The following is a 27,687-nucleotide window of genomic DNA, read 5'->3' on the forward strand; positions in this document are numbered from 1 at the left end:
TAAAATAGTATTTTTTATTTTTTTTTAAGGGGAGTCTCGTGCTCTGTCCCCCCAGACATCTTGCAGTCGGACCAGTGTCCGCCGCCCCGGCGCTGCTCCCCATGCCCCGGTTCCTCCCTCCCCCGTCGCCACCGGCCCCATCCCGGCCGCTGCGCTCAGCCCCGGCGAACCCGATCCCAGCGCCGAGGGAAGGATCGGTCCCCTCCCGGTGGGGTCTGGGGGCTGTGTCCCCCGACCCAGTGGGCACCCAGCCGGTCGGGGAGCTCCGGGACAGGGCGAAACGCGTGTCCCGGGACAGCCGGGAAGCACCACCGCGACCCTGCAGGCGCGGAAAAGGAGGAGAAAGGGAGGAGGAGACGGGGGGGTGCGCTCCGCTCCCGGGAGATCAAGGAGTCGGGGGGGGAAAGAGCCGCGGTGAGGAAGAGAAAACTCCCTGTAAAGCTAAAATAATATAACGGTAATGATAATAATAACAAAACCCGAGAAATCGCCGCAAAACGTGTCATCCCATCCCGTCCCCCCCCCCCCAGCCCCGGATGTTCTCGTGGAGCCGCAGCCCGGCGGAGCGGGGGCAGCCCCGGCCCGGGGAAGGGAGAGGGGCTGGGGGGCACTGAGAGCAGAAAGGAGTTGCACTAACCGGGGTTGAGGTCCAGGCACTGAGTCGGGTCTTCATTGTCCCCTAGCTGGCCATTGGGGCTGAGGCTTTCCATGGACAAATCCAGCCCCTTGTCCTCCCAGTCTCGGAGTTTCCTCTTTTTATTTGTCCCAATCAAGGCTTCTACCGAGAAAGCGTGCGCTCGGGAGCTGAGGGCCACCGCCGATCTTCGCCTCTCACTCATCTTATCCCCCAGCCCGGACCCTTGGGCAGATGAGCAACCAGTGGCTGGGAGCGCAGAGCTCGGGGACCAGAGGCAGAGCCTCTCGCCTCTTTCTCCCCCCACCCCTCCCCAGCTGCACCCCCAAGAAGAACCAGCCCTCAGTCTCCTGAAGGAACTACATGAGGCTGCAGATACTCCGTAGGCAGAGCCGGGAGGGTGTGCACAGCCCAGGTCCCCAGCACTTGCTCAGAGGGGCTGCAGGCTGGATTTCATCTTTTTTTTTTTTTTTTTTTTTTTTTTTTTTTTCCTTCTCCCCTTTCCTTCTGTCTCTCTCTGATTGATCCAAACTTCTGTGTTTTTTTTTCTTTCTTTTTTTTTTTTTTTTTTTTTTTTTTTTCCTCCGAGAGTTGGGCAGGCTGCGTGCGCCTGTCAAGGAAAAAAAAAATAAAAAAAATGTCCCCGGCCAATCGGAGGGAGAGATCGGGAGAAACCCAAAAGCTGCAACCCAATGGGGAAGGGAGGGAGACTCGGGCTTCGGGGCTAGGAATTTTGGCCATCTGAGTCCTGGAGCACCGGCCGGGAGAATTAACTCTTTGAAGAGCGGGGAGCTGTTAGGAAGCACATAGCCCTAAACGCAGCGAGGGAACAGCTCCGGCGCTTCTCTCCGCCGCACCCACGTTTCCTAGGGGCTTCTGGTAACCAACCCCCCTCAAATTATATACGTATATAAAAACAAACAAACAAACAAAAAGTACTCGAAAGGGGCTTGAAAACCTGGGGGTGTTTTTAAAGCGTCATTCGTGCTGTGTTTTCCGAGAGCTTGCCGGTGTTTGGCCCAGCAGCGGAGACTTTTGCGTGTGTTGAAGCGAAACTTCAGCACGGTGCTTGGCCGGGCTGCGGGGGGGCAGACACCCAGACCTGGCACCACCGGCACGGGGAGCCTTTGGAAGGAGGGGTCGTGGTCTTTTATTTATTTATTTATTTATTTATTTCTCCGTTTCTTTTCGCAACTTCAGCTCCAGAGAGAACAAATCCTCTAGGTACAGATCCCGGGCAGCTGCCTGGATGGTATCCAACATTTCATTTCGGCTCCCTCTGTTCGCTCTGCCCCCAAACCCTTCGGGCTGCTCACACACCCCTGGGTCGTGCGGGGCGCTGGGGGATCGCAGTGAAAAGGAAAACCGGGGCTGCATTTGGAAAGGGGAAGGAAGCACCGCGATCGGACCACCGAAAAATACGTGAAGCCAAGCAAAACACCGTCCAGGGAAAACGTAGCGGGGAAAGCCGCCGGGGGTTAAATCGATCCCAAGGATCGAGTAGAGAGAGGTTCAAAATAAACAATAAATAATGATATAGCAAAGGGCGGAATTAGTATGGATCGAGCAACTCTGGAAAAGTGGGAGAGAGCGCACGGCAGACTGAGGAAGAGATTATTTCGGGTCGGTGGCTCCCAAATGCTCCCCGGAGGCGCGGGGGCATAGAGGAGGGACAGGAGGGAAGGGGGCATGTGGGGGATCAGTTCGTTTACCCCAGCCTCCCCACTGTGTTTGCGGGGTGCTGCAGAGCCGCTCGGACGTCCCTCCCGGCCTAAAGCGCGGGGTGGCGCAGGCACGGCCCCAGCCTGCCGGGGCGAGAGATTTTGGGGCGAGAAAGGAGCGATTTCTTCGGGAAATCCCGAGAAAGCTGAGCGTCGTTATCTAGGCCGAGGAGCAGGTTTTGTGCGTCCCCATCACCCGCCCTACACTCCCCCCTTCCCCCCCACCCCCGCCGCTCCTTTCCCCTCCCCTCCGGAGCATCGCCTTTGACAGGTCGCTCGCAGAGGGCTCGGCGCAGGGCACGGCGCCCCCCCGGCACGGGGGTGCCCCCCAGCAGGGCCGAGGGGAGCCCGGAGAGCCGGGGGAGAGGGGAACGAAAGAGAAAGGCACTTGGAAGGAGCCCGCGTTTTAAAGCGGGCTCCGGGACCGGCCGAGCAGCGGGGAGACGGGGAAGGGCGCACGGCTTTCGCCCCGGTCCCTCGGCTGCGTGTCCCACGGCGAAGGAGTGCCTCCCAAACAAAAACCCGTTTCTCTATTTCCGAAAGCCTCGGAAACACCCGCCTGGGAGACAGGCGGCGAGGGAGGCTTTTATAGAGGCTGGAGGGAGAATTTAGAAAGGGAGCCCAAGAAAACAGAGGATTATTTATAGCGTTTTAGCGAGAGGAAATGGTGTTGGAAAGGCAGGGCGATTTAAACGAAATTCGGGGGCTGATGTATGAGCTCAGAAAGACAATTTTCCCGGGTTTAAGTGTGGTTTTACGGGTCGCCGGTTTAAAGCAGCCCCGAGCCCTTTTCGCAGTCTCTTACCGCCGGGCGCTGCCGTCCGTCCGTCTGTCCGCCCAGCCGGGACGGAGGGACGGACGGAGGCTTCGCAGCAGAAACGCGACCGAGCTCCCGTGCCAACACGCCCCCTGACCGGCCAGGCCCCAGGGAGCAGATCCCTTTGCCGGGGGCTGGACGGCAGCTCCCCACGGTCCCGGCAGCGGCGGCCGGGGGCGAGCCTCTCCCTCCCCGCCGCAGCCCGAGGGCTCGCCCACCAGCTGCCGGTGCCAGCGGGGCGAAGGGCAGCGACGAGATGCGCCCGGGGAAGGGACGGGGCTGCCCCCTCGCAGGAGATTTCTGCCCGTGACCCCCCGCTGAAAATCTGGGGTCGGCCTGGAGCCGGCCCGTGCTCAGCCGCGACGCTCAGATCCCGCTCTGACCCCTGGAGAAGAAAGCACCCCCTTTGCCTGGCCTTTCTTCCAGACCCGCACTCGCAGGGGTAGCTCCCATTAAATCCAGGAAACTGCTCCCTGGAATAAAGTGGCGGGAGCAAGGGTCGCAGGGCCAGGCCCTGGGGTTTATAAAGAAATCATTCACTCCTGCTTCCCGGTTGTCGCCGAGCGAGCCTGAAAATATTTGTTTATGTATGGAAATATTTGCAAAAGAGAGAAATAAGGGGAGCCGGCTGCGGGGTGGGAGTGCTGTCCAGATGTTCTGCTCGCAGAGCCTGAGCGGAGCCAGTTTCAAGCCCTGCCGCACAACAAGGGAAACGTTATCGAAGGTCCTTTAGCCAGATCTAGGGGATTTTTTTTTTTTTTTAAGTTAGTAATTGAAAACAATGTTAAAACTAGTCAGCGGGTGCGGGCTGAATGCTGTCTGATAACGCGAGCGAGTGATTTACTGGACTTTAACGCAACGCCGATCGTCCTTTTAAAACGGACCGGAGGATTTCGGGGCTGGCTCTCTCGTAAGAGGCGAGTTTAAGGCGAACAGAGTGGCCGCCTGGAAACGCGAGCGAGGTGATGTTCCCGGGCTGCGCGGGGTCATTTACTGCGACTGCGAAAAAAAAAAATGCGCCTGCAATTTATTTTTATGGTCTACACAAACGGTATTGTTGCGTATTATTAACTAATTCATAATTATACCCCCATTACGCCGTCGATTCGTTCCCCTCCCCTCCCGTTTCCCCGGTTTTCTCAGGCTTGGAGAATTGAACCACCGCAAAATATTTACAGTCTCGAGTGTTTTTAAATGGGCTTTGTTTGTGTTTTACAGAATAAAAATCTCTATTAGTGTTTAAACAAACACCATGCCAGTCTCTTAAGCCTTCCAGATGTTTGCAATAAAATGTCAGGTTTTGCCTTTGGGACTCGAAATAAAATTTAACTACCTTCACCCTGTAATTATTCTCTTAGCTCTCCCTTCATAAATTTATCTGCTTTCTATCAGGAGAGAAAAAAAAAAAATCCGATTATACACTTGGGTTGTAAAAAACAGCCACTACTTTCCCTCCATTTTACCAGGACTTCTCCCTCTCTTGTTTGGGCACCACAGCCCAAGGCACGTTAGCATTATTTCTGGCTCTCCTGCTTTCCGGGCGGCAGGAGGAGAGCAGGCAGAGCAGAAGCGCATCGCCAGCTTTCCTGGGCGTCAGGCAGCAAAATGCCCCGTGTCCCTGGGCCTGCCCCGCACCCCAACCCAGCCACCGTGCTCCGGGAGGGGACGGGAATGGGGAGCTCAAAGTGGCCCCGGAGTTCCTCCAGCTCCAGGCGTCGCTTCTTCGCGGGAGCTGATTGCAGACCTGACTGCATTTCGGAGCCTCCCCGTGGAGCTGTTTGGAAATAGGCAATTACGATGAATAATTCAAACAAAGCAGGTTCCCCTCACAAAGGCGAAGGTCCCGGGTAGGGAGCTCTCTGACTTGCTAGCTACTAACTTTGAACAGCGAAGGCAGGGTTAAGAGCCGTGCATTTTTGTATTTACCACCCTAAACTTCAGAACAACCCAGATCGATAAGTGAGGCTCCTGATATTTTTTTCTTTCTTCATTTTTTTTTTTTCTGTCTACAAGCCCTCTTCGTTCGGCTTTCGGGGTTTCGGAGTGTTCGCGGCTTTCAGCTATCGCTGCTCGAACAAAAAAAATCCCCATTCGCTTCCCCTGCTCCTCGCTCCCGGAGCTCTGCAGTCCCCGGCACAGCCTCGGGGCGCACCCTCCTGGGACACCCCGCTCCCACCCCACAGGCGACCCGGGGGTGGCTGCTGCTGCTCCCGCTGCCCCTTATGTTTTAATCCCCCCACCCTCCTACTCTTTCCTCTGAAGATTTTCTACCTGCCCCGTGCTGAGGTCTCCCTTGGCAGGTGAATTCCCGTGGCCGCTGCTCTCGGGTGGCGAGAGGCCAAGGGCAGGGCCGGGGGCAGCAAGACCGGGGGGGAGTGGGGGTCTCCCCTCCCCGGGAAGGCTGCGGCGCAGCTCCCGGCCCCTCCGAGCTCGCCACCCACCTCGTTACCTTCCTGACACTTTTATCTCTCCCCCCGAGGAGGGCTGGCATGGCGGGGTGAGGAAGGCCCGGCGCAGAGGGAAGGGGAGGCTGGGCTCCGCGGCCTCTCTGCTCTCCCCCCTGGCCCCCCGACCCCATCCGCAGCGGGTCTCCGAGGTTTCCTGGTGGCCTCCCATTCCCTGCTCCTGCCCCCCATTTGCAGGTGTACTCAGGGCGGGAAGGGACTAAAAAAGATCTCAGAACGGTCTTCGGTGTTTGTTCGGTCGTTTTTCTTCCTTTCTTTCTTTTTATTTTATTTTTTCTTTTTTATATTTTTTTTTTCCCCAAGAAATAAACCGCCCTGGCGGGGATTTGGAGGAGAAAGCCTAGAGGGTAAGGGAACCTTGGAAAAAAGCAGAGGAAAAAGCGGCAGCGGAGCTGTATCTGGACAAGATCCTGACCTAGGAGCTTTAGCCAGATTTACCATCAGAGCCAGGACACGCGAGCCGACCCCAGGCCACCGGAGATTTTCCGCTGGAGCGGCCCCCGCGAAGGCTGCGGGCCAAGAGGCGAGCATCTCCCAGGGGCCGGGGGGCTTAGCACGGCTACGCCGCTGAGCACGGTCCCGTCGGGGGAATGGGGCCGGGGCTGCCCAAGCGCAGCCGGCGGGGAAGTTTCTGTCCCGAGGCTCCCGGCCGAGCTCTGCTTTACCGCCGTGGCAGAGGGAAAGAAAAAGGGGAAAACCCACGCCGACAGCGAACAGCATTTTACACGGCGGTGCGCTGAAGAGCTACAGGTTATTGCCGCTATTACAATTTTGGCTGGATTTTTTTTTTTCATTTTTATTTTTACTATTATTTTTTTCCCCCCAGCGCCATGCACACCTCGTCTCCCAAACCCACAGGCACAGGGGACTCGCTGTGGTAGGTAGGGAGATGCGGTGCTTCTCCCACGCGTGGGGTCCACCAGCACCTCGCAGCCACCCCAGCTGCAAGGGGACGGACCAAGCGAGCTTTCCCCTCACCTGGCAGCCGCCTTCCCCCCCTGTCCCCACACCTAGCACACGCCGAACAGACGGCGACCCCAGGAAACGCTGCGGGTCTCGCACACAATGGCTCTCGTATGGGGCACCGTAGGCGGACAACCGGCCCCTTGTTACCGAGACGGGATCCGAAGTCCGCTTTTCCAAGGAAGAAAGCCGAGCTGCGCAGAGCATTTCAATGTGTGTTCAGTCAAAAAAATAAATATAAGGGGATTATGTTTTTTCTTCAAGGCACAGCTCTTTGAACCAAGAGAGGTCTGTGCGCTCCCCTACCTCAGACATGGTGTGTTATACTGTAAACAATCCCGTTTAGCGCCGATCCTAAAACTAGACAGACTTTAATGGGGCTATTCAAAAGAGCGGGTGGGGCTGAAGGATGTGATCACTCTGCTGTCGAAAGTAGGCATTTTCCGCGCCGTGCTATCAGCGCTAGGCACGGCCGCAAAAGCAGGAGAGCGGTCCCCGGCCTTTGCTTCGGGCAACGTATGCGGCACAACCCTAGATATTCAGACCCTGCTTCTTTCCGTCCTTTTCCACGTGAAATGCGGCCGCTGTGTAAACCAGGCACGCCAAAATCCCAGCTCCGATCCTCACGGGCCGGCCGTGGTCCGTCGGGGCCGGCCGGGACGGGGCGGGAGGGAAAGGAAAGTCCGCGGTGCCCATCACCGCCGCGCCGGGCCCCAGCCCGGGCTCCCCTCCTGCACCGCAAACCTCGCTCCGCGCCCGGAATTTACCCAGGTTTATTATTATTACTCGAGCTGTGATTGCCGTTTTTATTAGTTTCCAGTCACCAAAAAGCTGCCGGGGACTGGGCTATCCGGGACGAAACCCTGGGCTATCCCGGGGCGGTCTGCTTCTACCGTTTGCAGTGTGGCTTGCCCGCCTAATAGGGAGATTTTTATCTATTATTATTTTAACTTTTGTCCCCCCGATTCGAAGATCGAAACCTTTGAAACCAAAGGAGAGAGAGCCTTTCCTCCCCGCGGCAGCACGGCCGCTGCCGGGGGCTCTCAGCAAACGGGGAATCCCGCTCGGTGCTGGTTGTTTTTCCCCTGGGTCACTTTCTATCACCGTATCGGGAGGATTTATCTTCTCCTCCGTCTCCCGGAGGAGGAGGCATCACCGCAAAACTGCGACCCCGAGACCCCGGAGCGTGTGCGGCCGGCCCCGGAGGACATTCCTCGCTTCAAGGCCTCTCCCTGCCCTCGTGCACGCTCCCTGCGCGTCCCCGCTGGCAGGGCACAGAGTCACCAAGGACGTGTGGCAGCACCGGAGCAGGGGCAGCAGGGGTGAGATGGGGGGCACGGACCCCAGCCTGCAGAGGGACCCCCCCCCCGCCCGCGGTGCAGCCCTTCGGGCGCTCGGCAAGCAAGGTTTTGCGGGCGGGAGGCAGCAGCCAGCTGCTGACCACCGGGGCCAAATGCTGAGACCCCTGCGGCTGGGAGAGCGAAGCCCTCCCCGGGCAGCAGCGGGGGGGCAGCCCCGGAGCGCTTCCCGAGGCTGCCTCAGGTGGGCGCAGCCGTCGGGGGGATCCGTCAGAGGTTGGCTTCAGCAGCGGGGGGGCTGGCTGGGGAACTCAAGCGCTGGCTGAGGGCTGGGTGGGAGATTTGGGTTGGACAGAAAGGGCCCAGAGATTTTAAAGGGGGGGGGGGGGGGGCGACAGGGGAGGGGGAGAGCCCAGCGAGGGAGACCTGGCTGCGGAGCTCGGCCCCGCTGTCCGTGCAGGAGGACGTTCAGCCTCCCGCATCCTTCGTGCGGGGATGGCAGGCGAGCAAGAGGTGCTGCCGCCGACTTTGGGCTTCGGTGAGCCGGGATCGGCGCGGCTGGAGCTGCCGCACAGCAACCAGCCAAAGCCAGCCTGTGCCACACTGCAGCCGCGCTCGGGGAATAGGAGCCCTGCCTTCGGAAAACAAAAAAACACAATAGCAATTAAACGCTCATCTGAGTGTGACTGCTTCTTTGGCAGGGGCTGACCGGAACCGGGAGGCTTTCCCTCGCCAGCACACACATTTGCCCCCCGCTCCCCCCCTGCACCGTCGGCCGCCCCGCCAGAGAAAAGCTCTCCAGGGGCTGGGAAGAGCCCCAGGCCCTGGGTACCCGCAGCTCCCCAAGCAAGGGGGCACAAGCGTGGCTTCGTCTTTTAAAACAGCAGGGCCGAGTGACAGCCCGAGTCAAAGATGTCCCCGTAATAACAAGGAATTGAAGTTTTCTTCTTTACAGATGTGTTGTTGCAGATCAGACTATTTGCTAAGATCCCCCTGTGTCTTGATAATGCTGCCCTGCTGCATTTGCTCGCTGTCCGTTGATGTGGTTTCTCTTCTTGCCTTTCAGGATTATAAAAGTCTCTTTCTCTGCCTCTCCCTTCTCCTCTTTTCTCTCTAAAGCCGGGTTTCAGAGGAATGTTGGCTAAACCTCCTCATCTGCTGCTTTCTTTCCCCTGTGATGGCAAAACCGGCGTCATTTGTGGACTTGCCCAATGCAAACATTGCATTAAGAAGTATTTCAAGGCATTTTATTGTTGCTCTGCAGTCCTTTGATGTGGTCTATAGGCACCAATTGTTGATGTCTCCCTACGACTCCTCAGTGTCAGCATCTCGTTTCTGTCGCTATACCCCCACCCCCTACTTTATCCCCCCACTCCCTGCCCCACTTCTCCCTTTAAACAAACACATCGTTTTGTACGGTCCCGACAGATCCCCCCAGCCTCCCTCGCCACTTCACCCGCTGGTCAGCGCTGTCGCACCTCCCATTTCCCAGAGGAGGGCCACCTCTAGCGGTACCGGGATGCCTTCTCCCCCTGTAGACCAAGGATTTCTTCGCTCGTAGCTCCCCACCGAGGCTGCGGGGGGGACACCCGTGCCCCTGGCTCCCCGTGTCACGGGACCGCGCACGGCCGCAGGATGGCAGAGAGGTTTTCGTGGTGCCAGCGGCTCCCATCGGTCTAGGCAGCTGGCGGGGGCTGCTGGGGTCTAGGACGGAGCATCCTGCGCACATCCCGAGCGGGCAGGCGGGGAGCAGCCTCGGGAAACAGCCCCGCAGGGGCACGATGAGGGGGCTGCAGGGAAAGCAGGGCTGACCCGAGCCGACACCTTCGGGATGGAAAGGCAAACCAAGGGCAGAGACAGCTCAGGGAGAAAATCACCCGTATACTGGCAGGGTTCAAGACGAGCAGCGCTGGCACTGCACTGCCGGAGAGTCGGCCCGGGGTGTCGGCGCTGTTTTTGAGATGGCAGAGTGGCTGGACCAGCGTCTCTGGGGTCCGTCCCCGCTTCTTCCTCGCGTTTGATTTCCCTTAGACAAATAAACGCCCGCAGCCAAGCTCCGCACGGGTCGGTCCCTGCCCGGACCCAAGCCCTGGGGCAGGGAGGGGGCGGCCCGAGGAGCCCCCAGGCCCTCCCGAAGAGGCAATTGAGAGTCTCCTGCTGCCGTCCGGGAGCGTTTAGCGCTGCCCCTGGACGGGGAAGTTGCCAGAGATATGATGCTCAAGATTTTGTCTGGGGCGACCGCTGCTGGGGAGGGCACACAGAGGCGGGCACGCACCAGCGACAGCAAGGGGCACCCCCAGGTGCTTTGAAGGAGAGGGGCTGGTCCCCTCTGCCGCCTCGGGTGCTGGGCCTCGCCTTATCACCCCCGTTCCCGTGCTGTCCCCAGGTCATGCTGCCAAGAGCTGCCGGCCTGGCAGCTCGACGTGCGCGCCCCTCGCCGAGGCATCGCGAAGGGAACATCCCTCGCACGCTCCAGCCAGACCCATGTGCACTGGCAGAGACTTTTCCCTTGTGAACAAGCGTGGATGTAAAACTTAGCCCTGAGCAGATGTTCCCGCAGCCAGGCTCGTTTGGAGAGCAAGCCCCCTTCCTTCCCTGCCTCCTCATTCCTGCGCTCTCGGCATTTACTATCTGCCTCCCCGCCCCCTCCCCAGCGCTGCCCAATGACCTCATTCCCTGCATGTTTGCCATTACGCGCCGAGCTACCCAACCATTTTTTAAAAAATTAAAAAATATAAATTGCTGCTTTGTGAGATCAAAGTAGAGATTTCTGGTGCATCTGGAGACTGGAGAAAAAAATTGGAGCAGCAACAGTTGCACAACTTCAAAGTGTTTTTAACAATGATTTTTCTCCTTCCTCTCCTCCCCAATCTTTCAAGCATCAGATAAAGACAATGGGCTCCGTGGCTGTTTTCCAAAGAAATAACCTGCCTAAAGGGCCATACAAAATCTCAAGTAGACAGGAAACACCTTACACGGCTTTCTTCTTTCGATCAAATAGAAATAATACAAGACTCGTCTTTCTGCTCGCCCCAATCCCTTCGCTACCAAACGGCGTCTGCGGACTGTGTTATAACGTGTAGGGAAACGAGTTTCAGGCTCGGGCTGCGACTGAGTCTTTATTCTTTTATAGAGGCTTCTAAAAACCCTGCACATGCCCCATATAACACAACAGCCGAGTGTAACCCAATAACTTGTAGGAAAGGAGCACAAGGGAGGATTTCACCAGCAGACGTCGTCGGCCCGACAGGGGATGCAGAGGATGGAGACTGGGTGCAGCGCAGGGACTTCTGTTCCCTTCATTACGAGGGATTTGTCTGCCCCGGGACCCTCGGGATAAGTGGTCTGAACACGGGAGAAAAAGGAGGATGAGCAAACCACGCTCTCCTCCTGCCAGCCGCGGTGGCCTCTTCAGGGGCTCGGTGGCCTCCAGTGCCATCCCATTAGCTCATTTCCAATGAGAAGATCCACGACACTTTTCTACCCCACTAATCCTTCCCCCAGCGTCCCTTAAACCGTCGGGTGCCGAGGCCGGGGGCTGGAAACGCCGAGCCCGAGAAGGGCAAGCCCGCGGCGGCGGCTGCAGAGGCCTGGAGGCTGCGCTGCTGCCTGGGGGACCGCGGGGACACGGCGGGTCCCCCCTCCCTGTCCTCGCGTGGCCGCTGCTCTCCACCGCCCTTGGCTCCAGCCATGCGGGCCGGCCTGCGCGATGCCACTCTGGCACCACCCGCTTTTATTTTACGGCTTTAGCTCCTCTGGTTTCCGCGGTTTTGTGTTTGTTCTTTTTTTTCCTTTTTTTTTTTTTTTTTTTTTTTTTTTTTTTTTTTTTTTAAGCGCACGTCCCGGGAGGACGCGGTCCAGCCGCGCTGTTACGGGATTAATCCTCCTTGCTGCTGCAAAGATTTCACGGCTCCCTGTCCCCTCTTTAGGTTTCACCGCTCGGTTTCCAGGTTCGCACGGCGCGTCCCAATATGCCACGCTTCAAAAGGCCTTCTTTTCGTTTTAACCCCGGACTGGAAACCAACTCGGCACACGCTTCCCCTTCCCACGAGAGCGGCAGCCTCGCTCCCCCAGCCTTCCCGCACTCGCTGGGATGGAGCACGAACCTTCAGCTCCATCACGAGTAAAAGCTCCCGAGCTTTTGGGGATGGGAATGTCCGCGGCAGCAGAGCTGAGCCCAGCCGCAGTTTCAGGGCTAAACGCCGAGCGGCTCTTCCTTTCGTGGAGCGATTTCTCTTTAGGGTATTGCCATTTCCCAAAACACGTCTGTCTAGAAACAGAACTGGGGTGGTTGTATTAACTCGCCTTCCAATACACGGTTGTGAAATCGCTCACGTCCCGCTCGCAACGGCGGCTACATCACGGAAACGGGGGAAATGCCGGTGGAAAAAACCGTAACTATTTCGGAAACCAGACTGTGTTTATTCCCGGAGAAAAAGCAACATCAAACTGGTAGCCTATTCCAAATGCGCCTACAGGAAGACGAATGTTACATCCTTTCACACCATCCAGGAGCTGACATTTCTCGTTTACACATTGACACGGCTCGGGAGCTTTTAACAGGTCGATGCCCATGTATACAAATATAAATACAAATACATTTCCTTTATGGAGGCCCTCTGACTTTTGACTGCTGTGATTGGGTTTTGGTTTGGGGGTCTTAGCCGTTCAAGAACAACTCAAATACGAACGAATTGGGGGTGGAGGGAGGGAGGGAGAGGGACACCAAAACAAACTGGTAAAAGAATGGATGTATACCTGAACACTCACTGATTCAATCTAGGCTGCCTCTCCCGAGAAGTTCAACCCCATAGGTAGACAGACAGACAGACAGGCGGATAGACCGGCAGGCAGGGGGACAGACAGACTTAGCAAGTGAGAAAATGAGCTTGAGCTCAGCCTGGAAAGGGCTGGCACAATTCAGAGAGCGGAACTTATTCGGATTTATTTATTTGGATGGAAACATATATCGCGTTTGCAACCACTGTCTCGCACAGGGTAAAACCGCACCAACACTTTCCTGGCAAGTTCAGAGCAAGAAGGAGGACGCGGAGTAAACTGATGCTGAGAGGCTGGCGGCTCAGACACAGCGCAAAGAGGGGTGACAGCCCGGGGCCACCATACTCACCCCTCTGCCCGGCCAGCGGCTCGTGGGGACACCGGGGACAGTGCTGCCGGGATGCCTTCAAGCAGCAACCGCGCACGGACAGAGCAGCCCACGGCACACACGCACACACGGAGGACGCTCCCACGCACACACACACGCGGGGCCGAGAGGCGGGCGAGCCCCCGCTGCGGGCTCCAGGCTCCTGCGAGAGCAGCGTGGGGGGAGCCTAGCGGGGTCCCGGCGGCACCGCCTGGGGCCGGCTGCCCCCAGACCCTGCTCCCCGGGCGGGGAGCAACCCGCGGGCGCTGGCACCTGAGGGCGGCGGCGGCGGGGGGGCTGCCTGGCACCTTGCCCCCCGCCCCGCGGCGCTGCCTGCCCCCTGCCCGCCCCCTGTTAAGCAGCCCCCGCCTGCTGCGCGCCCCGGAGCTCCCCCCCGGCATCGCACTCACCCTCTGTTACCAGCAGCTTTACGCGTCCCTTTTCTCTCTCTTTATTTTCCTTTCATTGCTATTCATCTATTTTTACTGTTTTTGTTTGTTTGTTTGTTTGTTTGTTTGTGTCACACGGGACCTTAGCTCTAATTTTCGATCTCTTTGCTATGGCAATCGATCGCTCGGCGCTTCGCCTGTTTTCCGCGAGAGCAACCGCGGTTTTCCAAAGCATTTTTAACTCCGTCTTAAGGATGGAAGCGCTTCCTCAGAGTTCTCTCAACAGTGCTTTTGCCCGACATTTCGTTTAATCCCTCTGCCCAGACAGATCTCCCCAAACACCCTACACCACTGCAAGCCTTAGAATGTGGAAGGAGTCAAATTCTTATAAATACGCCTTTCCCAACTCAAAACTGCCTAGCTCGCAAGAATTAGAGGGAAAAAAACTAAACCATATGTGTACAACGCCACGTTCCGTATTGCACTATAAGATAAAGAGTTTTGCAGCATTGATTCAATGGAGCTCATTACAAAGAAAGCCCAGAAAGATTATATCCGTGGTTGGGAGGCAAACGCTTGTTCGGAAAAGTTCTTTCGGGCACGGCAACGCTTGGGAAAAGCCGGTCTGGGCGTCGCAGTGGCCTGAAAGCAGGCGGAAAAGCGGCTCGGCGGGGCCGACCCCCGGGACGCCGGGAGGAGCGGCAACGGAGACCGGGGCGAGCCGGGGTGAGCAGCCGGGGGCGGGCAGAGCCCGGCCGGGGCGAGCAGCGGGGGCGATGCGCAGCGCCCTCGGCACCGCTCCGGCTCCGGCTCCTGCAGCCGCTGGAAGCCGTGAGGCTTCCCCGGGCTCTGCCGAGGGAAAAGCAGCAGGGGGCCGCGGAGCTGACCGCGGCTGCTAGAGCTGTACCGCGCACGGAAAGGTGTCAGGCGCTCGGGGCTTCGTTGCTGGGAACAGATCACCTGCCTAACCGTTTTCTGTTTCCTCTTTCTCCCCTAAACTGGGTTTGCTCGTCGGGAAGTTGCTGCGATTTTCCCCGCTGAGATGCTTGAAAAGCAAGAGCGCTTGCAAGAGCGCAGTGTGCAGCCGCTGCCCACCCGCCAACCTGTGGCCCCAGGGGGGCTGCAGGGCCCGGGGTCTCCGGGCAGCCCCTCTCCGCCTGGCTGCTGCCCCTCTCCACCGCCCCACCGGGGCTCGCAGACCTACGGCGCCGGGCCCCGCCAGGTTTAGCATCGCTAAAAACATCGCCCCAAGGCTGGGATACGCGGCCGGGAGCAGAAGTGGCTTTCCCAAACCTGCGTCTTTGCTTTTGTTTGGAAGGCACAGCTTCTAACTGTTTTATTCGCAGTTTTTAGCTAGTCGGCGGGGAAGGAGAAAAGCCAGGAGGAAAAGGTCGCGGATGAGAGCAGAGCCCGTCCCGCAACAAAAGAAGACGTGCTTCTTTAGCGGCCGATACACGCGTGGTGCTGTGGCGGAAATGAGCAGGATCAGGTGTATTTTGACCTGCTGATCCTATTTAATGCCCTCTCTTGAACATGAAATAATGAAAGGTCTCCCGAGCAGCGCAGCACGATTTTCCTTCTCTCCTGGCGTTAGGGAGATGTCGGCTCGGGCCAGCCTTCGTCTCGCCTCTTATTTTGGTGCTTAGGGTAGCGAATGACCTTCGACGAGCAGATGTGACCGCGCCTGCACAGTCCCCTCCCGCACCCTCTCAAACCGCTTGGCCACCGAAATCCTCCCCGGCCTCCGGCTCGCTTTAGGGAAAGTGCTGGGGAATAATCCCCGGGAGCGAGCCAGAGCGAGGGGGCCTGAACCACGAGTCGAACCTCGTAGCCCCCGGGGGGTTTCCCCACCCCGACGGCGGGGCAGAGCTTGCCCCGATTTCTGCTCTGAAAGCTGCGGGAGGGGGAGGAAGGCTCCCTTCAGGCTGCCGACACCTCGGGGCGGCCTCCGGCGCATCGTCCTAGGAGGGGCAGGGAGGCAGCGGACAAGGCGACTCGAGTGCCGGGACTCCTCCGGGTGGTTTTAGGCGTTTGGCAGGGCTGGGAAACGCTCGGGGCTGGACGAACACCCCGGGGCCCCGGAGGACCCCGGGACGGGGGGGCGCAACCCAGCCTCAGTGCCCAGCGGGGGGCTTGCGTGAGCCTGGCAGAGCTTCCGTGCCTCTCGGAGCCCCACCTCGCCCCGCATGCAAAGCCACAGGAGGGCGAAGAGGGGAGGGGAGACCCCGATTTCTCCCCCTCCCCGCCGCCCCCGAGCCCCCTCCGCGCCCTCGGCTGCCCCCTGGCGCCCTGCGCCGCGCTGCGCCCCCCAGCCTCGGGGCGCGGAGCCCCCCGCGCTTGGGCAGCTCCCTCCCGCCCGCCCCACCGCGGCGGAGCTCCCGTGGCACGTCCCCAGCCCAACCTGTTTGCTCCATTGGTGGCTATTTTCGGGACGGGGTGGGTGGGGTAGGGGTGGGGAAGAGCCTTGCAGCAGCAGCAGAGAGGCTTACCGCCCTAGAGACATCCACCAGCACAGCGAGGGCCAAAACTACTCCTAAAAAAAAAAAAAAAAAAAAAAAAAAAAAAAAAAAAAAAAAAAAAGGAAAGAAAAAAAAAAAAACACCAAGCCCAAACTGTTTACTATTCAGGAAATTTAGTAATTATTTTTCCCCTCCCTGTAGTGGCATTACCCTTCTTTTGATATTAGATCCTTGCTAGAGGCCCTCACTTTCAGGCTGCAGGGAGGAGACAAAGAGCAAGGAGCTGCAGCAGAGATTGTAGTGCAAGCTGCTTTTGGGATATTTTCAGGTATTTTTGAAGCAGAACAAAAAGTATCAAGTTAGGGTGGAATAGCCTACAGGTTTCTGTGAAGCAGACAACTTTGATGCTTTCATTGGATCCGTTATTTATTACTCCGGATTGAACTGGCTGCCCTCTGGCACATTTCACTATGTTTATTCATGCCACAAGCACCACTAATAGTGCATCTCAGGAAGAAATACTATAACTCAAAGCCAAGTGAAGGCATCTTCAACTGGAAGGCTCAAAACGCTTAGCAAATATTAGTTTAGCCTTCCTATACCTCTGCAATGCAATCTCACGTCTCATTTTATAGCAAAGAAAACTGAGACAAAACAAGTTAAGCAATTTGTTCAAGGATGTCAAAGAAATAAAAGGCAAAACACATTTTTAGATATTTTCTTAAGAAGAGAGCAAAAATCTTCCCATAGAAATAACACTAAAAGAGCAGAATAGCAGAAAGCAGACAACAAAGACTCAAAGTAGATTAAAAACTACAGACCACAATGGCCTTGCTGATATACATTTTGTTGTTTTCTACAAAGTTGTGGAAGAACACATTCTACAAAGTTGATAGGAAATCTCTATTTTAATTTTCAGCTGCTGATATTCAGGGGCAGATACATTAAGCATTTTATTAAACTGAAGAGAGCTAAGACAACTCCCCCAAACCTTCCAGCATCCATTAAATCTTCTCAGGCCACCCAGAGATCTCCCTTGACAACCCACTCATCATCCACTGAAACATCCTCATAAACCACAAAGACGACATTCACACTTCAGCTAATCCATCTCTTCAAAGGCAAGCAAAGAGGAGAGTGAAGCCCTTTGAGTCAGGACTTTGCTGGCTTAAAGAAGGAAAAAAGTGGAGTTTCCACTCCAAGGCAGTCTGCCAGCATGTGACGTGGGTAAGCAAAATGGATTAAAATAGCAGTGATGCTCACCACCTCGATTCTGCTGTTATTTTGTACACATATACGATAAATCTGAAGTCTATTTTAACAACACTGTGTCTCCATAGGAAGTAGGGCCCTTAGAAATAAGAAACCTGCAAAAGCACATTTCATCTTCAGTGGAGCCAGAATAACCTGCTCTCACATATAGGTCAGCAACACACCTGAATCCAAGATCTTCAGAATCCCAGCACATCCCTGAACCATTTCTGCAATGGTTATTAAACACCAAAATGGCACTTTCCCAATGGGTCACAGCAATCCTACGCAACATACAGCATTCACACAGTCCATGTGGTATATTCATCTACTTCACAGTTTATTTCTAGGGGGCTCAGGTTGCTGGGCATAAGCCAGGAGTGTTGCAGCTTGGATCAGTTTTCTCAATGGTAGCAGTAATAATCCTCTGCCAACCAACATTTTACCAGAGTCCATCAAGGCCCTTCTGCCTCGTGTGTCAATGTACATGCCTCGAGAATGCATGTGCTCTGAGAAAGAAATGGGTTATTCATTCAGGTCCAGTGCACTCAGCCTGCAACTAGACAGTACGTCTAGTGCTTCTTGAGGAGTGTTCTTGACATGATGGGGAGGCATTTTCTGTGCATCAGAACTACAGTCTAACTGTGGTTCTTTGAGTTGCCCTGTCCACATGGACTCCACATATGTCCCAGGAATGAATGACTGGACTTTTTAAAAGAGTTGCAGCCATTAAAGTTCAACATTCACTCTGCACAACTTTCTTTCTCTTGCAAGAAAAAAAATTGTAACTTATTTTTAAGAGCAAGAATCTCAAGAGCAACTTTCTGATCAGGACAGAAGGCAAGACAGCCTGCACATGTGTGCAACAAGCCACAGCCACTGTAAAGTAAATCACATTTTTTCCATCTATTCTTTTTCTCTTCCTCTCTTTCATCCTTCTCTCTTTTTAAATTTTCTTTCTCCCTTCCCTTCCCTTCCCTTCCCTTCCCTTCCCTTCCCTTCCCTTCCCTTCCCTTCCCTTCCCTTCCCTTCCCTTCCCTTCCCTTCCCTTCCCTTCCCTTCCCTTCCCTTCCCTTCCCTTCCCTTCCCTTCCCTTCCCTTCCCTTCCCTTCCCTTCCCTTCCCTTCCCTTCCCTTCCCTTCAAGTTTTAAGGGTTGGCAAGCAGTTCCATCACTATCAGAAAATAGATGAGGGTAACTTAAGAAGAATGGATGCCACATTACCACTCACAGGTTACTCGCGGCCCACAAGCCTAAGCAGAAACAGAATATTGCTATTTTTTCCTATTCTTGCTGTAGTAACATCTGCCAGACAGACAGTGAAGGAACAAATGTGGGCAAAGAAAGCCTCAACCCACTCAGGACAATCTTTCTTGGCTTGAGTGCTCAGTTCAAGAGCCACTTATTGAGATCTTTGTTATTCATTCAGCAAACACCATGAAGAGTGTCTTGAAATACATCTGAACAACTGTTTTCAGTCACAATAAAAAGTCAGTTCCGTAACATTCAAGATCTTTCTTTACTCTGAGGGGTATGGTTTAGGGAAGGAAACGTGAAGGTAAACGGTGAATGAAGTCAGAGACCACCTACACCAGAAACACTGGATAACATCAGAGAGTAACAATGTTGATAAATCTCATCTGTACTTAGCTTAACAATATGTTTTTGTAGATGCTGGGGTATCATGAAAGAAGTTTTCACCAAAGACAGCAAAAAGAACATGCATTCAATGCGTCTAACAGACGTTTAATTGATTTTATCAGTACCTGACCATTGCTTCACGTGGATGGATGACAATAAAATCAGACTATGACTGAAGACATGCTTAGGAGAACACATGGGACAACTGACGTTGTCCATACAGGATGTTGTGCTTCTGTTTTGTACAACCTGAAGTTCCCACCTAAACTGTGAGCATCTTGTTTCAGAATGATTTACGGCAGTAAGAGAGACATGATTCCACCTTACTCTGTTGTAAGCTGCTGCTTCCCAACTGTGGGAGTTAATCCATTAACCCTTCAGATTAGACTCACACAGTCTTTATTTACAGTGATTGTATAAAGGAAGCAGATGGCTTACTTCATCACAGACTTGTGACTTGTCATGTCAGCCATATGAATGAGACTATGACCATGCTCCCATAGCCAGGCTTTTACAAGCATGCTGTTACTACCAAACTTTTAATAACTTGTAAGGACTTCAGTGTTGGAACTCTTGTCCTGACATTTCATCTTGCAGATAGGCCAAATATAGCACATCTGGAACTGATCGAGCCTTCTGGTGTGGCATAGATTTGCCGTTGCTGCCTCACAGCCACGTTGGAGTGCTGAGAGCATGACAGCACAACAGACATTAAGCTCAGTGCTTAGTTTAATGTCCATGGGCAGTATGAGACCACTCATGCAGTGGATAATCTCATCTTCAAGTCATGGTGTTCTGTGACAGCAATTTACCACAGTAGTAAAATTTCTACCAGATTTTTAACTGTTTACTGCAACTGGGCTCATCCCTCAGCACAGGCTGACATTCCATTTTATATAAAATAATTGTTGAAAACAAAGCTGCCTAAAAGCAAAATAATCATCAAATTGTGGCCTCTGCATAACAATATGGAAGTGTTACAGGCAGAATGATTTTTCATTGGCACAAAGCAAAATAAATACTGTCAAATCTTTCATAATATGAGCATTAGCACATCCAAAAAATCAATAATAAAAAAAAAATTCATCATCAACAACAAAAACATACAGAAAAGATGGTGAGAATCAGCACAGAATCTTTTGTGACAAGAAAGGATTTTCTGTTACTTCGGATGCCATTCAGTCACCAAAGGACTACGAGATAGACAGCTTGGTTGGAAATTCAAAGTTAAACAAAAGTCTTGTCTCACAACCTATTGAGCTGAAAAATAAAATAGAAAAGCTTTAATTAGATGGATGAATGTCACAGAAGATCACAGTTTTTCTGTAGCATTTTCACTGAAATTGGCTGACACAAACAGTAGTACTTCTGAAATAATGAGAGGAGATGCTTAGGTCCTTCCAACACTTTTGACTGCACAAGGAAGTGCCATTCTTCTTATAGCTATTATTGCCAAATTTGCCCAGGCAAAAGAAACAGACCAATAATTTAAATGAAATTAGATAGTCCAATATAGGAGATAGAGGGTTTTTGCTTTCCTAGCATGAAAACATCTATTCTGAGCAGAAAACCTTTTCCACTAGACTCCCTATGCTACCTCTTTCTCTCTGTGAAGCAACTATTTGTGAACAGGTAGCCATCATCCAGTAATGCAAACAGAGATATCAACAGAGTGAAAGATACATGTGTTGTTCTTAAAATAAATCTAGACAAGCTGGACCACTGAAAGAGCATGCTCATTAGATGTAAGACTCAAACCCACATGGGTCCATACTGTTGCCATTACCAGAACCACATCCAGACCTTTTCTGAATTTTATCATCATCTTAGAGACATATTTCTCAGCAAATTTCATGAGCTAAATTGGGAGCACGAAACCATGATTCACATACAACATCTTCTTGTCAGTGGTGAAAGGACTTGGAACAAAAGCACTTGGCAAAGACAAACGTCTCAAGTGTATAAACATTTTAGTTAGATCTTAATAACAGTTATTTGCTGGGGAGTTGGTGTTAATCTCTAAATGTAAGTGGACCTCTTCAGTTATTTGGAGATGTTGGGTCCATCTCTGTTCTGATACTGTGGTCCCAACCACTATCATATGTACTTCCCATTCATTAAACATGCAGGAATGAGAAAGGAAGAGATTTAGGTACCAAGACCACAAATTACTGCATGTATTCAAGGAAGATCACTGAAGAAAGGGAAGCTGAACAAAGAGCAACAAAGAAAGTGAGGGTAGTAAGGATATGTCTCCATCTTTCAACTCTTTTTTTTTCAACCAGGAAAGATACAATTTGATCTCTTACCCACCCAGTCTGGGATAACACCTGAGGTCGACTTTCACAGCAGCATGAGAAGTGTCTACACTAACACTGTGACTAGGAGCAGGAGTGTCCCTTTGCAGAAACTCCCCATTGTCCCCACTTACTGCAATTCAGCAGGCATCAAAGAGAAGTTTCATGGTTCATGAATTGGATGAAACCAAACAAGAAAATGCATTTCATGAGTGTACCTACTGCACTCCAGTTGTAAATAAACCCATGGGACCAGGCTAGACTTAGCATGAAACAAGTCCCTCTGAGATACATCACATCAGGTCCTCCAAAAAACTGTTTTGCTCTAAAGAGCTATTCTGACTCATCTGCACTACTTTGTTACTGTAAGCACTGCCACAGAACACCATTTAGAATGGGTGCTTACAAAAATGTTCTGAAGAGGAAGCAAGGAGTTCAAAGAGCAAAGAGATCACAGTAGCTTGATATCAAACAACTTTTACTGATAGTAGCAAGCATATGTTGCTTCGAGCTCAGCTTCTTCCTGCCAACCTCCTTTGGTTGCCAAGTAAATGGTTCAAAGAATGCAAAGAGGCAGCCAGGCCAGGTCCAGCCAGACCCTTAATCTGAATGCCAAGATGGTTAACTTCCCAGAAAAGCCATGCTTTCAGAAAACTGAAATAGGCAGCATACACCTGCAAATACCTACGTTATAGTTGTCTCCTCTCAGGAGACTCTAAAGACCATGGTTGTTAGCGGTATTGGGATTACTCCACCGGGCAGATGTAGCTTTTATTTTGGGAATTCCTGGACAGGAGCTACTAAAATAAAAGCTACTAAAATAAGTCAACAATTGGTAGGTGAACATATTCATTTTACAGAAGTCTCAACTTCCTGAAGAAAAGAAAGGGTTATTTCCTTACTCCAAGGAAATAGGCCAGGCAAATAAGAATCACTTAATTGATAGGGGAAAGAGAAGGAATATATATATATTGTTAAATTGAAGAGAAAACCCTGAATTTGATTGAAACATTGCCAAATATGCTAGGTACAAAGCCCATGCACCAACCAAAGGGCTCTTCTGAAGCTTTTCTTCCTGCTCTACCCTATGTGATTTTCAGGAAAACAAACAAACACAAAAAAAAAACCAACATGACTGAGGCACTGAAACATTCTAATTATCCACAAAGTCTGTAATATACTTCTGCTTATAAATAATTATTTACTGATCATAGCTGAAAAGGTTACCTGGATCAGGGCTCTGTTTCCAGCTGTTATATTAGATATTATCCACTAGGCTTCCTTTTTGATAGATTCTTTAGGGCTGCTTAGCAAATGCAGTAAGCTCTACAGGGCAGAACAGTTCAGAATTACCTGGGTCTGGATATCAGTCATCTCTCAGATGCAATTTAGAATTATTTAATTTCATAATGATCCACAGACTGTGTGTGTGTGATGCTAGAGAATGACAAAAGTAGACTAAGCTCAATAAAAACTTGCTTCAAATAATTTGCCTCATGCCTTTGACAATCATGATACAGAAATCCTTCACTAAGAAATGAGGAAGCTACAAACTTCGACAATCAAATAACTTCGGATGTTTCTTGATTTCACCACCAGCTATGGAACAACTACATTGTAAATACTTTCTTTAATCATAATTATATATTCTTATAATTACTAAAACTGGCAGTTGTACTTAGCCAAATCTAAAATTTATTTTTATTAAATTGAACAGTAGAAGAGGATATGTAATATGTTGCCCCCCCCCCCCCCAAAAAAAAAAAAAAACAAGAAAGAAAAAAAAATAGCATTGAAGACGTATGAATACTCCTATTTCCTCTTCACTGAAAAGGTGATGTGTTGAATGCCAGAACCAGGTGTTAGATGAATTGAGTATCATATGTGTATAAAGACCTTAAAACTGTGATTTGTCTTTTGAATGGTCCTGTCTTTGCTACTGGAAAATAAGAGGTAAAAATTAGATATATTAATGTTAAAGATTTTCAGTATCTCCATGAATACTACGCCTGTTTCTCCTGAAGAACGAATTGTGGGACCTTTGCTCTAATCCAATCCAAGTGTCACAGCAAAACACTTTATGACAATGCTGGCATGCAGTGGTTAGTGAACAAGGCTGTGTTGAGGAGAACTACAACTGGAAGGGGTATTTGCTTTTCATAATGTTATCTGCTCTAACTTACAATGCCAGAGCTTGAGATTTTGTGTGAAAGAAAGATCATTAAAAAGTGGAGATCTACTTCAGCTGAACTGTCCTGCTCTTTAGTCTATGAAGTCCCACTCACTAAATATAGCTAAACTCGTGACTTTAGCTACATTTAGTACAGACGACATTTTAACAACTTCTATTCATTTGCCTTTCACTTTCCCTTGAATATATTTTGTTTGGACAACACAAAAAGTAACAAAGCCAGCTCTCTATTATTTATTTTAATTTATTTTACCATCTTTGTCCTTTTTTTTTTTTTTTTTTTCTTCTTCTTTACTTTCTCTGCTAAGATTGTGCCACAGAAAGGGGATAAAATGATTGCAGAAGTCAAGTATGTCAAGTTCTTTGGTAACTCGGGTTAAAATTATGATACAAGCAGAAGAGAGTTAAATGAACCCAATAAGCCTTCATCTTGACATTAATGAATAAAAATAATTGTGAGTTGTGTGTTAATTTTTTGTCTTATTTCCCATGCAGACTGATATATATACGAATCTGTTGTGAAACACTGGCCAAAGTCTTACAAAACTACCTGAATATGCACAGCAATAACTGTGCATAACTGTTCCTGAAGTACTACACCTATTTTAAAACCAGAGACTATTTATGAACACACATTCTTTTCAGAGGACTTGTCTACATTACATTTAGTTTCCCCTCATTCTCCCCATCTACTCTGCTCCTCTAGTCTTGACTAACTTTAGAAACTAGCATCAAGTTCTTGCCTCGTGGCTCTCTTTCTTCAGATCCTTAACAAATACAGGTCTCAGTGCAGATTCCCAAACACTCAGACCACAACTTCATGTTCTGCAAAATTAACTAGTTATTTCTGAATCACCTCACCATGATAATTAAGTGAATTAAAACTGAACATCATATTTATTTAAAAAGTCTGTATTATATAGAGACCCCCCATTTTTCCAACTCATTAATATAAGCCTACAGTCCCCCATGACAAATGCTACAGGCATATAATGGTTATGAGCTCACAGAATACAGAGCTCAATTTACATTACAGTATAGCAAGTTCATACAGAGCACCGTTAAATATGCTGGCATAGGATAAGTAAGGCTTTTATTACATTTTAGCATGTACTAGAATCACAGAATATCCTGATTTGGAAGGGACCTACCAAGACCATCAAGTTCAACTTCTGGCTCCACACAGGACTACCTAAAAATCAAACCATATTTTCAAGTGTTGTCCAAACACTTCTTGAGCTCTAGAACTTCTAGACCCTTCATCATCTTTGTAGCTCTCCTTTGGACACTCTTTAATAGTTTTATGCCTTTCTTATATTGAGGCACCCAAAACCACACATAGTGTTTGAGATGAGGCCACACCAGCACTTAGCAGGGCTTCCCTTCCCTCAGCTGGCTAGCAATGCTCTGCTTCATGCACCTCAAGGTATAATTGGCCCTTTAGGCTGCCAGGGCACACTGTTGACTCACATTCAACTTACTGTTGACCAGAACCCTCAACACACTTTCTGTGGGGCTGCTCTTCATCCTCTCATCTCATAGACTGTATGTATATCTGGGATTGCTCCATTCTAGGTGCAGAATCCAGCACTCGCTTTTCTTAAACTTCATATTGTTGCCCAGCCTTCTAATTAGTCAAGATCTCTCTGCAAGACCTCTCTACCCTCAAAGGAATCAACAGCTCCTCCCAGTTTAGTGCCATCTGCAAACCTGCTTAGTATACCTTGAAGTCTTGCATCTGAGAAATTTATGAAAACATTAAAGAGAACTGGACCTAAAATTGAGCCTTAGGTGATGTAACCCCATTTACTATAACCCTTTGAGCCTAACCTGTCAGCCAATTGTTTACTCATCACATTATGCTTTTGTCCAGCTGTATGCTGGATGTTTTGTCCAGAACAATACTGTGAGAAATAATACGGAAAGCTTTGCTGAAATTAAAAAGGATCACATCTACTGGATGCCATCAGTCAACCAGATGGATAACCTCATCATACAAGGAAATTACGTTAGTTAAACAGGACTTTCCCCTCACAAACCTGTATCAGCCATTAGCAGTGACTGTGTTGCCTTTGAAGTGTTTTTCAGTAGCTCCCAGAATGATCTTCTTTGTAATTTTACCAGGCACTGAAGCATAACTGACCAGCCTGCAATTTCTGGGGTCTTCCTTCTTGAAAACTGGGACAACATTTGTCAGCTTCCAGTCAGCTGGGACCTCTTCAGATTCCCAAGACCATTAAAAACTAATTGAGAGATCTCACAATGACATCAGCCAGTTCTTTTAGTACCCTGTAATGAATCCCATTGGGCCCCATAGACTTATGTGCGTTTAGCTTGAGCAGCAAATCCCACAGCATAGGTCAGAGTCTGCAGGGAGTTTCCGGCAGTCACGGTCCTCCAATTCAGGGTTCCGGAGTCCCAGGGCCCATCATTGGTGTCAAAGACAGACAAAGACGGCATTAAACGTCTCTGCTTTGTCCATGTCCCTATTTGTGAGGTGATCAACCTTACTAAGTAATGGACCAATGTCATCTCTGGTTCTCCTTTTGCTAACACACTTAAACAACCCTTTTTTTGTTGTCCCCCACAGCACTGGCCAAGTTCAACTTTAGTTGAGCTTTGTCTGCACAAATTTTCTCCCTACAATGGCAAAAAGCATTTCTGTAGTCCTCCCATGTCACCTGACCTTGCTTCCAATGTCCACACTCTTTCCTTTTCTGCCTAAGCTCTAGAAAAAGATCCCTGCTCAGCCAAGCTAGCCTTGTGTCCCACTTGCTTGATTTCTGACATTTTGGAATTGCCTGATCCTGCAGTCTTAAGAGATTGCTCTTAAAAAGTGACCAGCACGGATGGACCCCAATACCTTCTAAAGCAAAATCACATGGGACCTGACTAATAAATTCCTTGAGCAGCCTGAAGTCTGCTCTTTCCATATCCAGGGTCAAAGTTTTGCTGGAAGTTTTATCACCAAAGATTTGAAACTCAACTACCTCATTGCCACTGTGGCCAAGATAGCCACCAACCACCACTTCACCCAAGACCCTCTCTGTTCACAGGCCACCAGTCCTAGTCAGCTTCTTGGTATCTGTTCTGAGAAGTTACCATCAATGTGCCACAGGAATTTCCTGGACCTGTTTGTATCAGTTGTGTGGTATTCTCAGTTAACGTCTGGCAAGTTGAAGTTACCCATAAGGACAAAGGTAGCTGATCTAGAGTTCTCTCTTAATTCTTTATAGAATAACTGATCAGTATTGTCAACCTGGCCGGGTGGTTTATAGTAGACTCCCACAATGACATCCACTTTATTTGCTTGTCCCTTAATCCTTATCCAGAGGCTCTCAAGTGTGTCATTGCCAACTGTAAGCTCTGTACAACTGAGTCCCAAGGACCTGTCTCAAGGACCTGCAGTCTCTTTTGGTTGTTCTTGCTGTTTCTTTTGATCTCACTGCAGCTTCATCATTGCCTATATATAAAAAAAAAAAAAAAAAAAAAAAAAAAAAGGATGATAATCTGAGAGCCATATCACACTAGTAAGTTTTCTGGTAACATCTTTAACCCAGGCCCTAAGGAGACAGTAGACTTCACTATGAGTTGGGTGTAGTTGGTATATATAGTTGGGACTCTGTTCTCCTCAGAAGGGAGTCACTAATGACAACAACCTGTCTTTTATTTCTTAAAGTAGGTTGTTGTGATGCAAGGGGGTAGGTTGACCTGCCCTTGGTGATCCCTCCAACACAGACGAACCATCATAGACATCATTGTTTGGGAATCCTTCAAGTTCCAGGGCCTCACACCTATTGCATAAGGGAACCTGAGAAAGTGAGGTAGGCAGGGAAGGAGTTTGCCTGCTGCCCTAAGCAGAAACCTGCTTCTTTATCTCTGAAATTACCACCTTCTACCTACCTGGTGGCGAGAAGGTGGTGGATCTTATGTTATCTTATGTTATGACTGGCTGATGCATCTATCCCAGGATGGTAGAGTACACTTCCACCAATTTCCTTCTCAGACTCCCTAATGCTCCTCAACCTGCACACCTCCTCAGAGAGCTCTGCCATTAGGCTGAGCAGTTTCTCTGCCTGGCCACACCTCCAACAGTTGTGCTCACTGCTGCCCTCAGACACTGACAGAAAACTTGGGCACATGCTGCAGCTTGAGACCTGGATGGCTGTTTCCTTGGGAGCTCTGTCTGGGTAGTTGTGCAAGATACAGTGAATGCAGAGGCCACAGGGGATGCAGAGGACATAGCTTTCTTCTTGGAGGATACCACTGCTAAAGCTCTTTGTGAGAGGATTATGACCATCAATTTAACTAACTTAACTAATTTAACATCAATATAACTACCCATTTAGACTGGCAGAGTGACAATGCCCTTCCTGCATGCTGTTCCATGCAAACTGCTGTGCAAACTGCCACCCC

At 50.8% G+C, this 27,687-nt stretch overlaps 2 protein-coding genes across 4 annotated transcripts in view; both read right to left on the bottom strand.

Moving 5' to 3' along the window:
* TBX15 (T-box transcription factor 15) overlaps positions 1-973 on the bottom strand; it is a 97,942-nt gene extending 96,969 nt beyond the window's left edge. The window contains exon 1 of the mRNA XM_084501158.1: positions 638-973. Within this exon, the coding sequence (XP_084357284.1) occupies positions 638-839 (202 nt within the window). The 5' untranslated portion in view covers positions 840-973. The remainder of the gene's footprint in view (positions 1-637) is intronic.
* Positions 974-18,287: 17,314 nt separating this feature from the next.
* The window catches only part of WARS2 (tryptophanyl tRNA synthetase 2, mitochondrial), a 51,724-nt gene continuing 42,324 nt past the window's right edge, over positions 18,288-27,687 (bottom strand). For 2 of the 3 annotated variants that reach the window (XR_014688868.1, XR_014688869.1), the window contains exon 7: positions 18,288-20,043. The gene's annotated coding sequence lies outside the window, so the exon portion shown is untranslated. Of the gene's footprint in view, positions 20,044-24,145; positions 26,735-27,687 lie in introns of those variants that run through there. The other variant, XR_014688870.1, reaches the window with a different exon arrangement.

The sequence above is a fragment of the Aythya ferina genome (assembly GCF_964211825.1).
Source record: "Aythya ferina genome assembly, chromosome: 1".
In the NCBI taxonomy this organism is placed as follows: domain Eukaryota; kingdom Metazoa; phylum Chordata; class Aves; order Anseriformes; family Anatidae; genus Aythya; species Aythya ferina.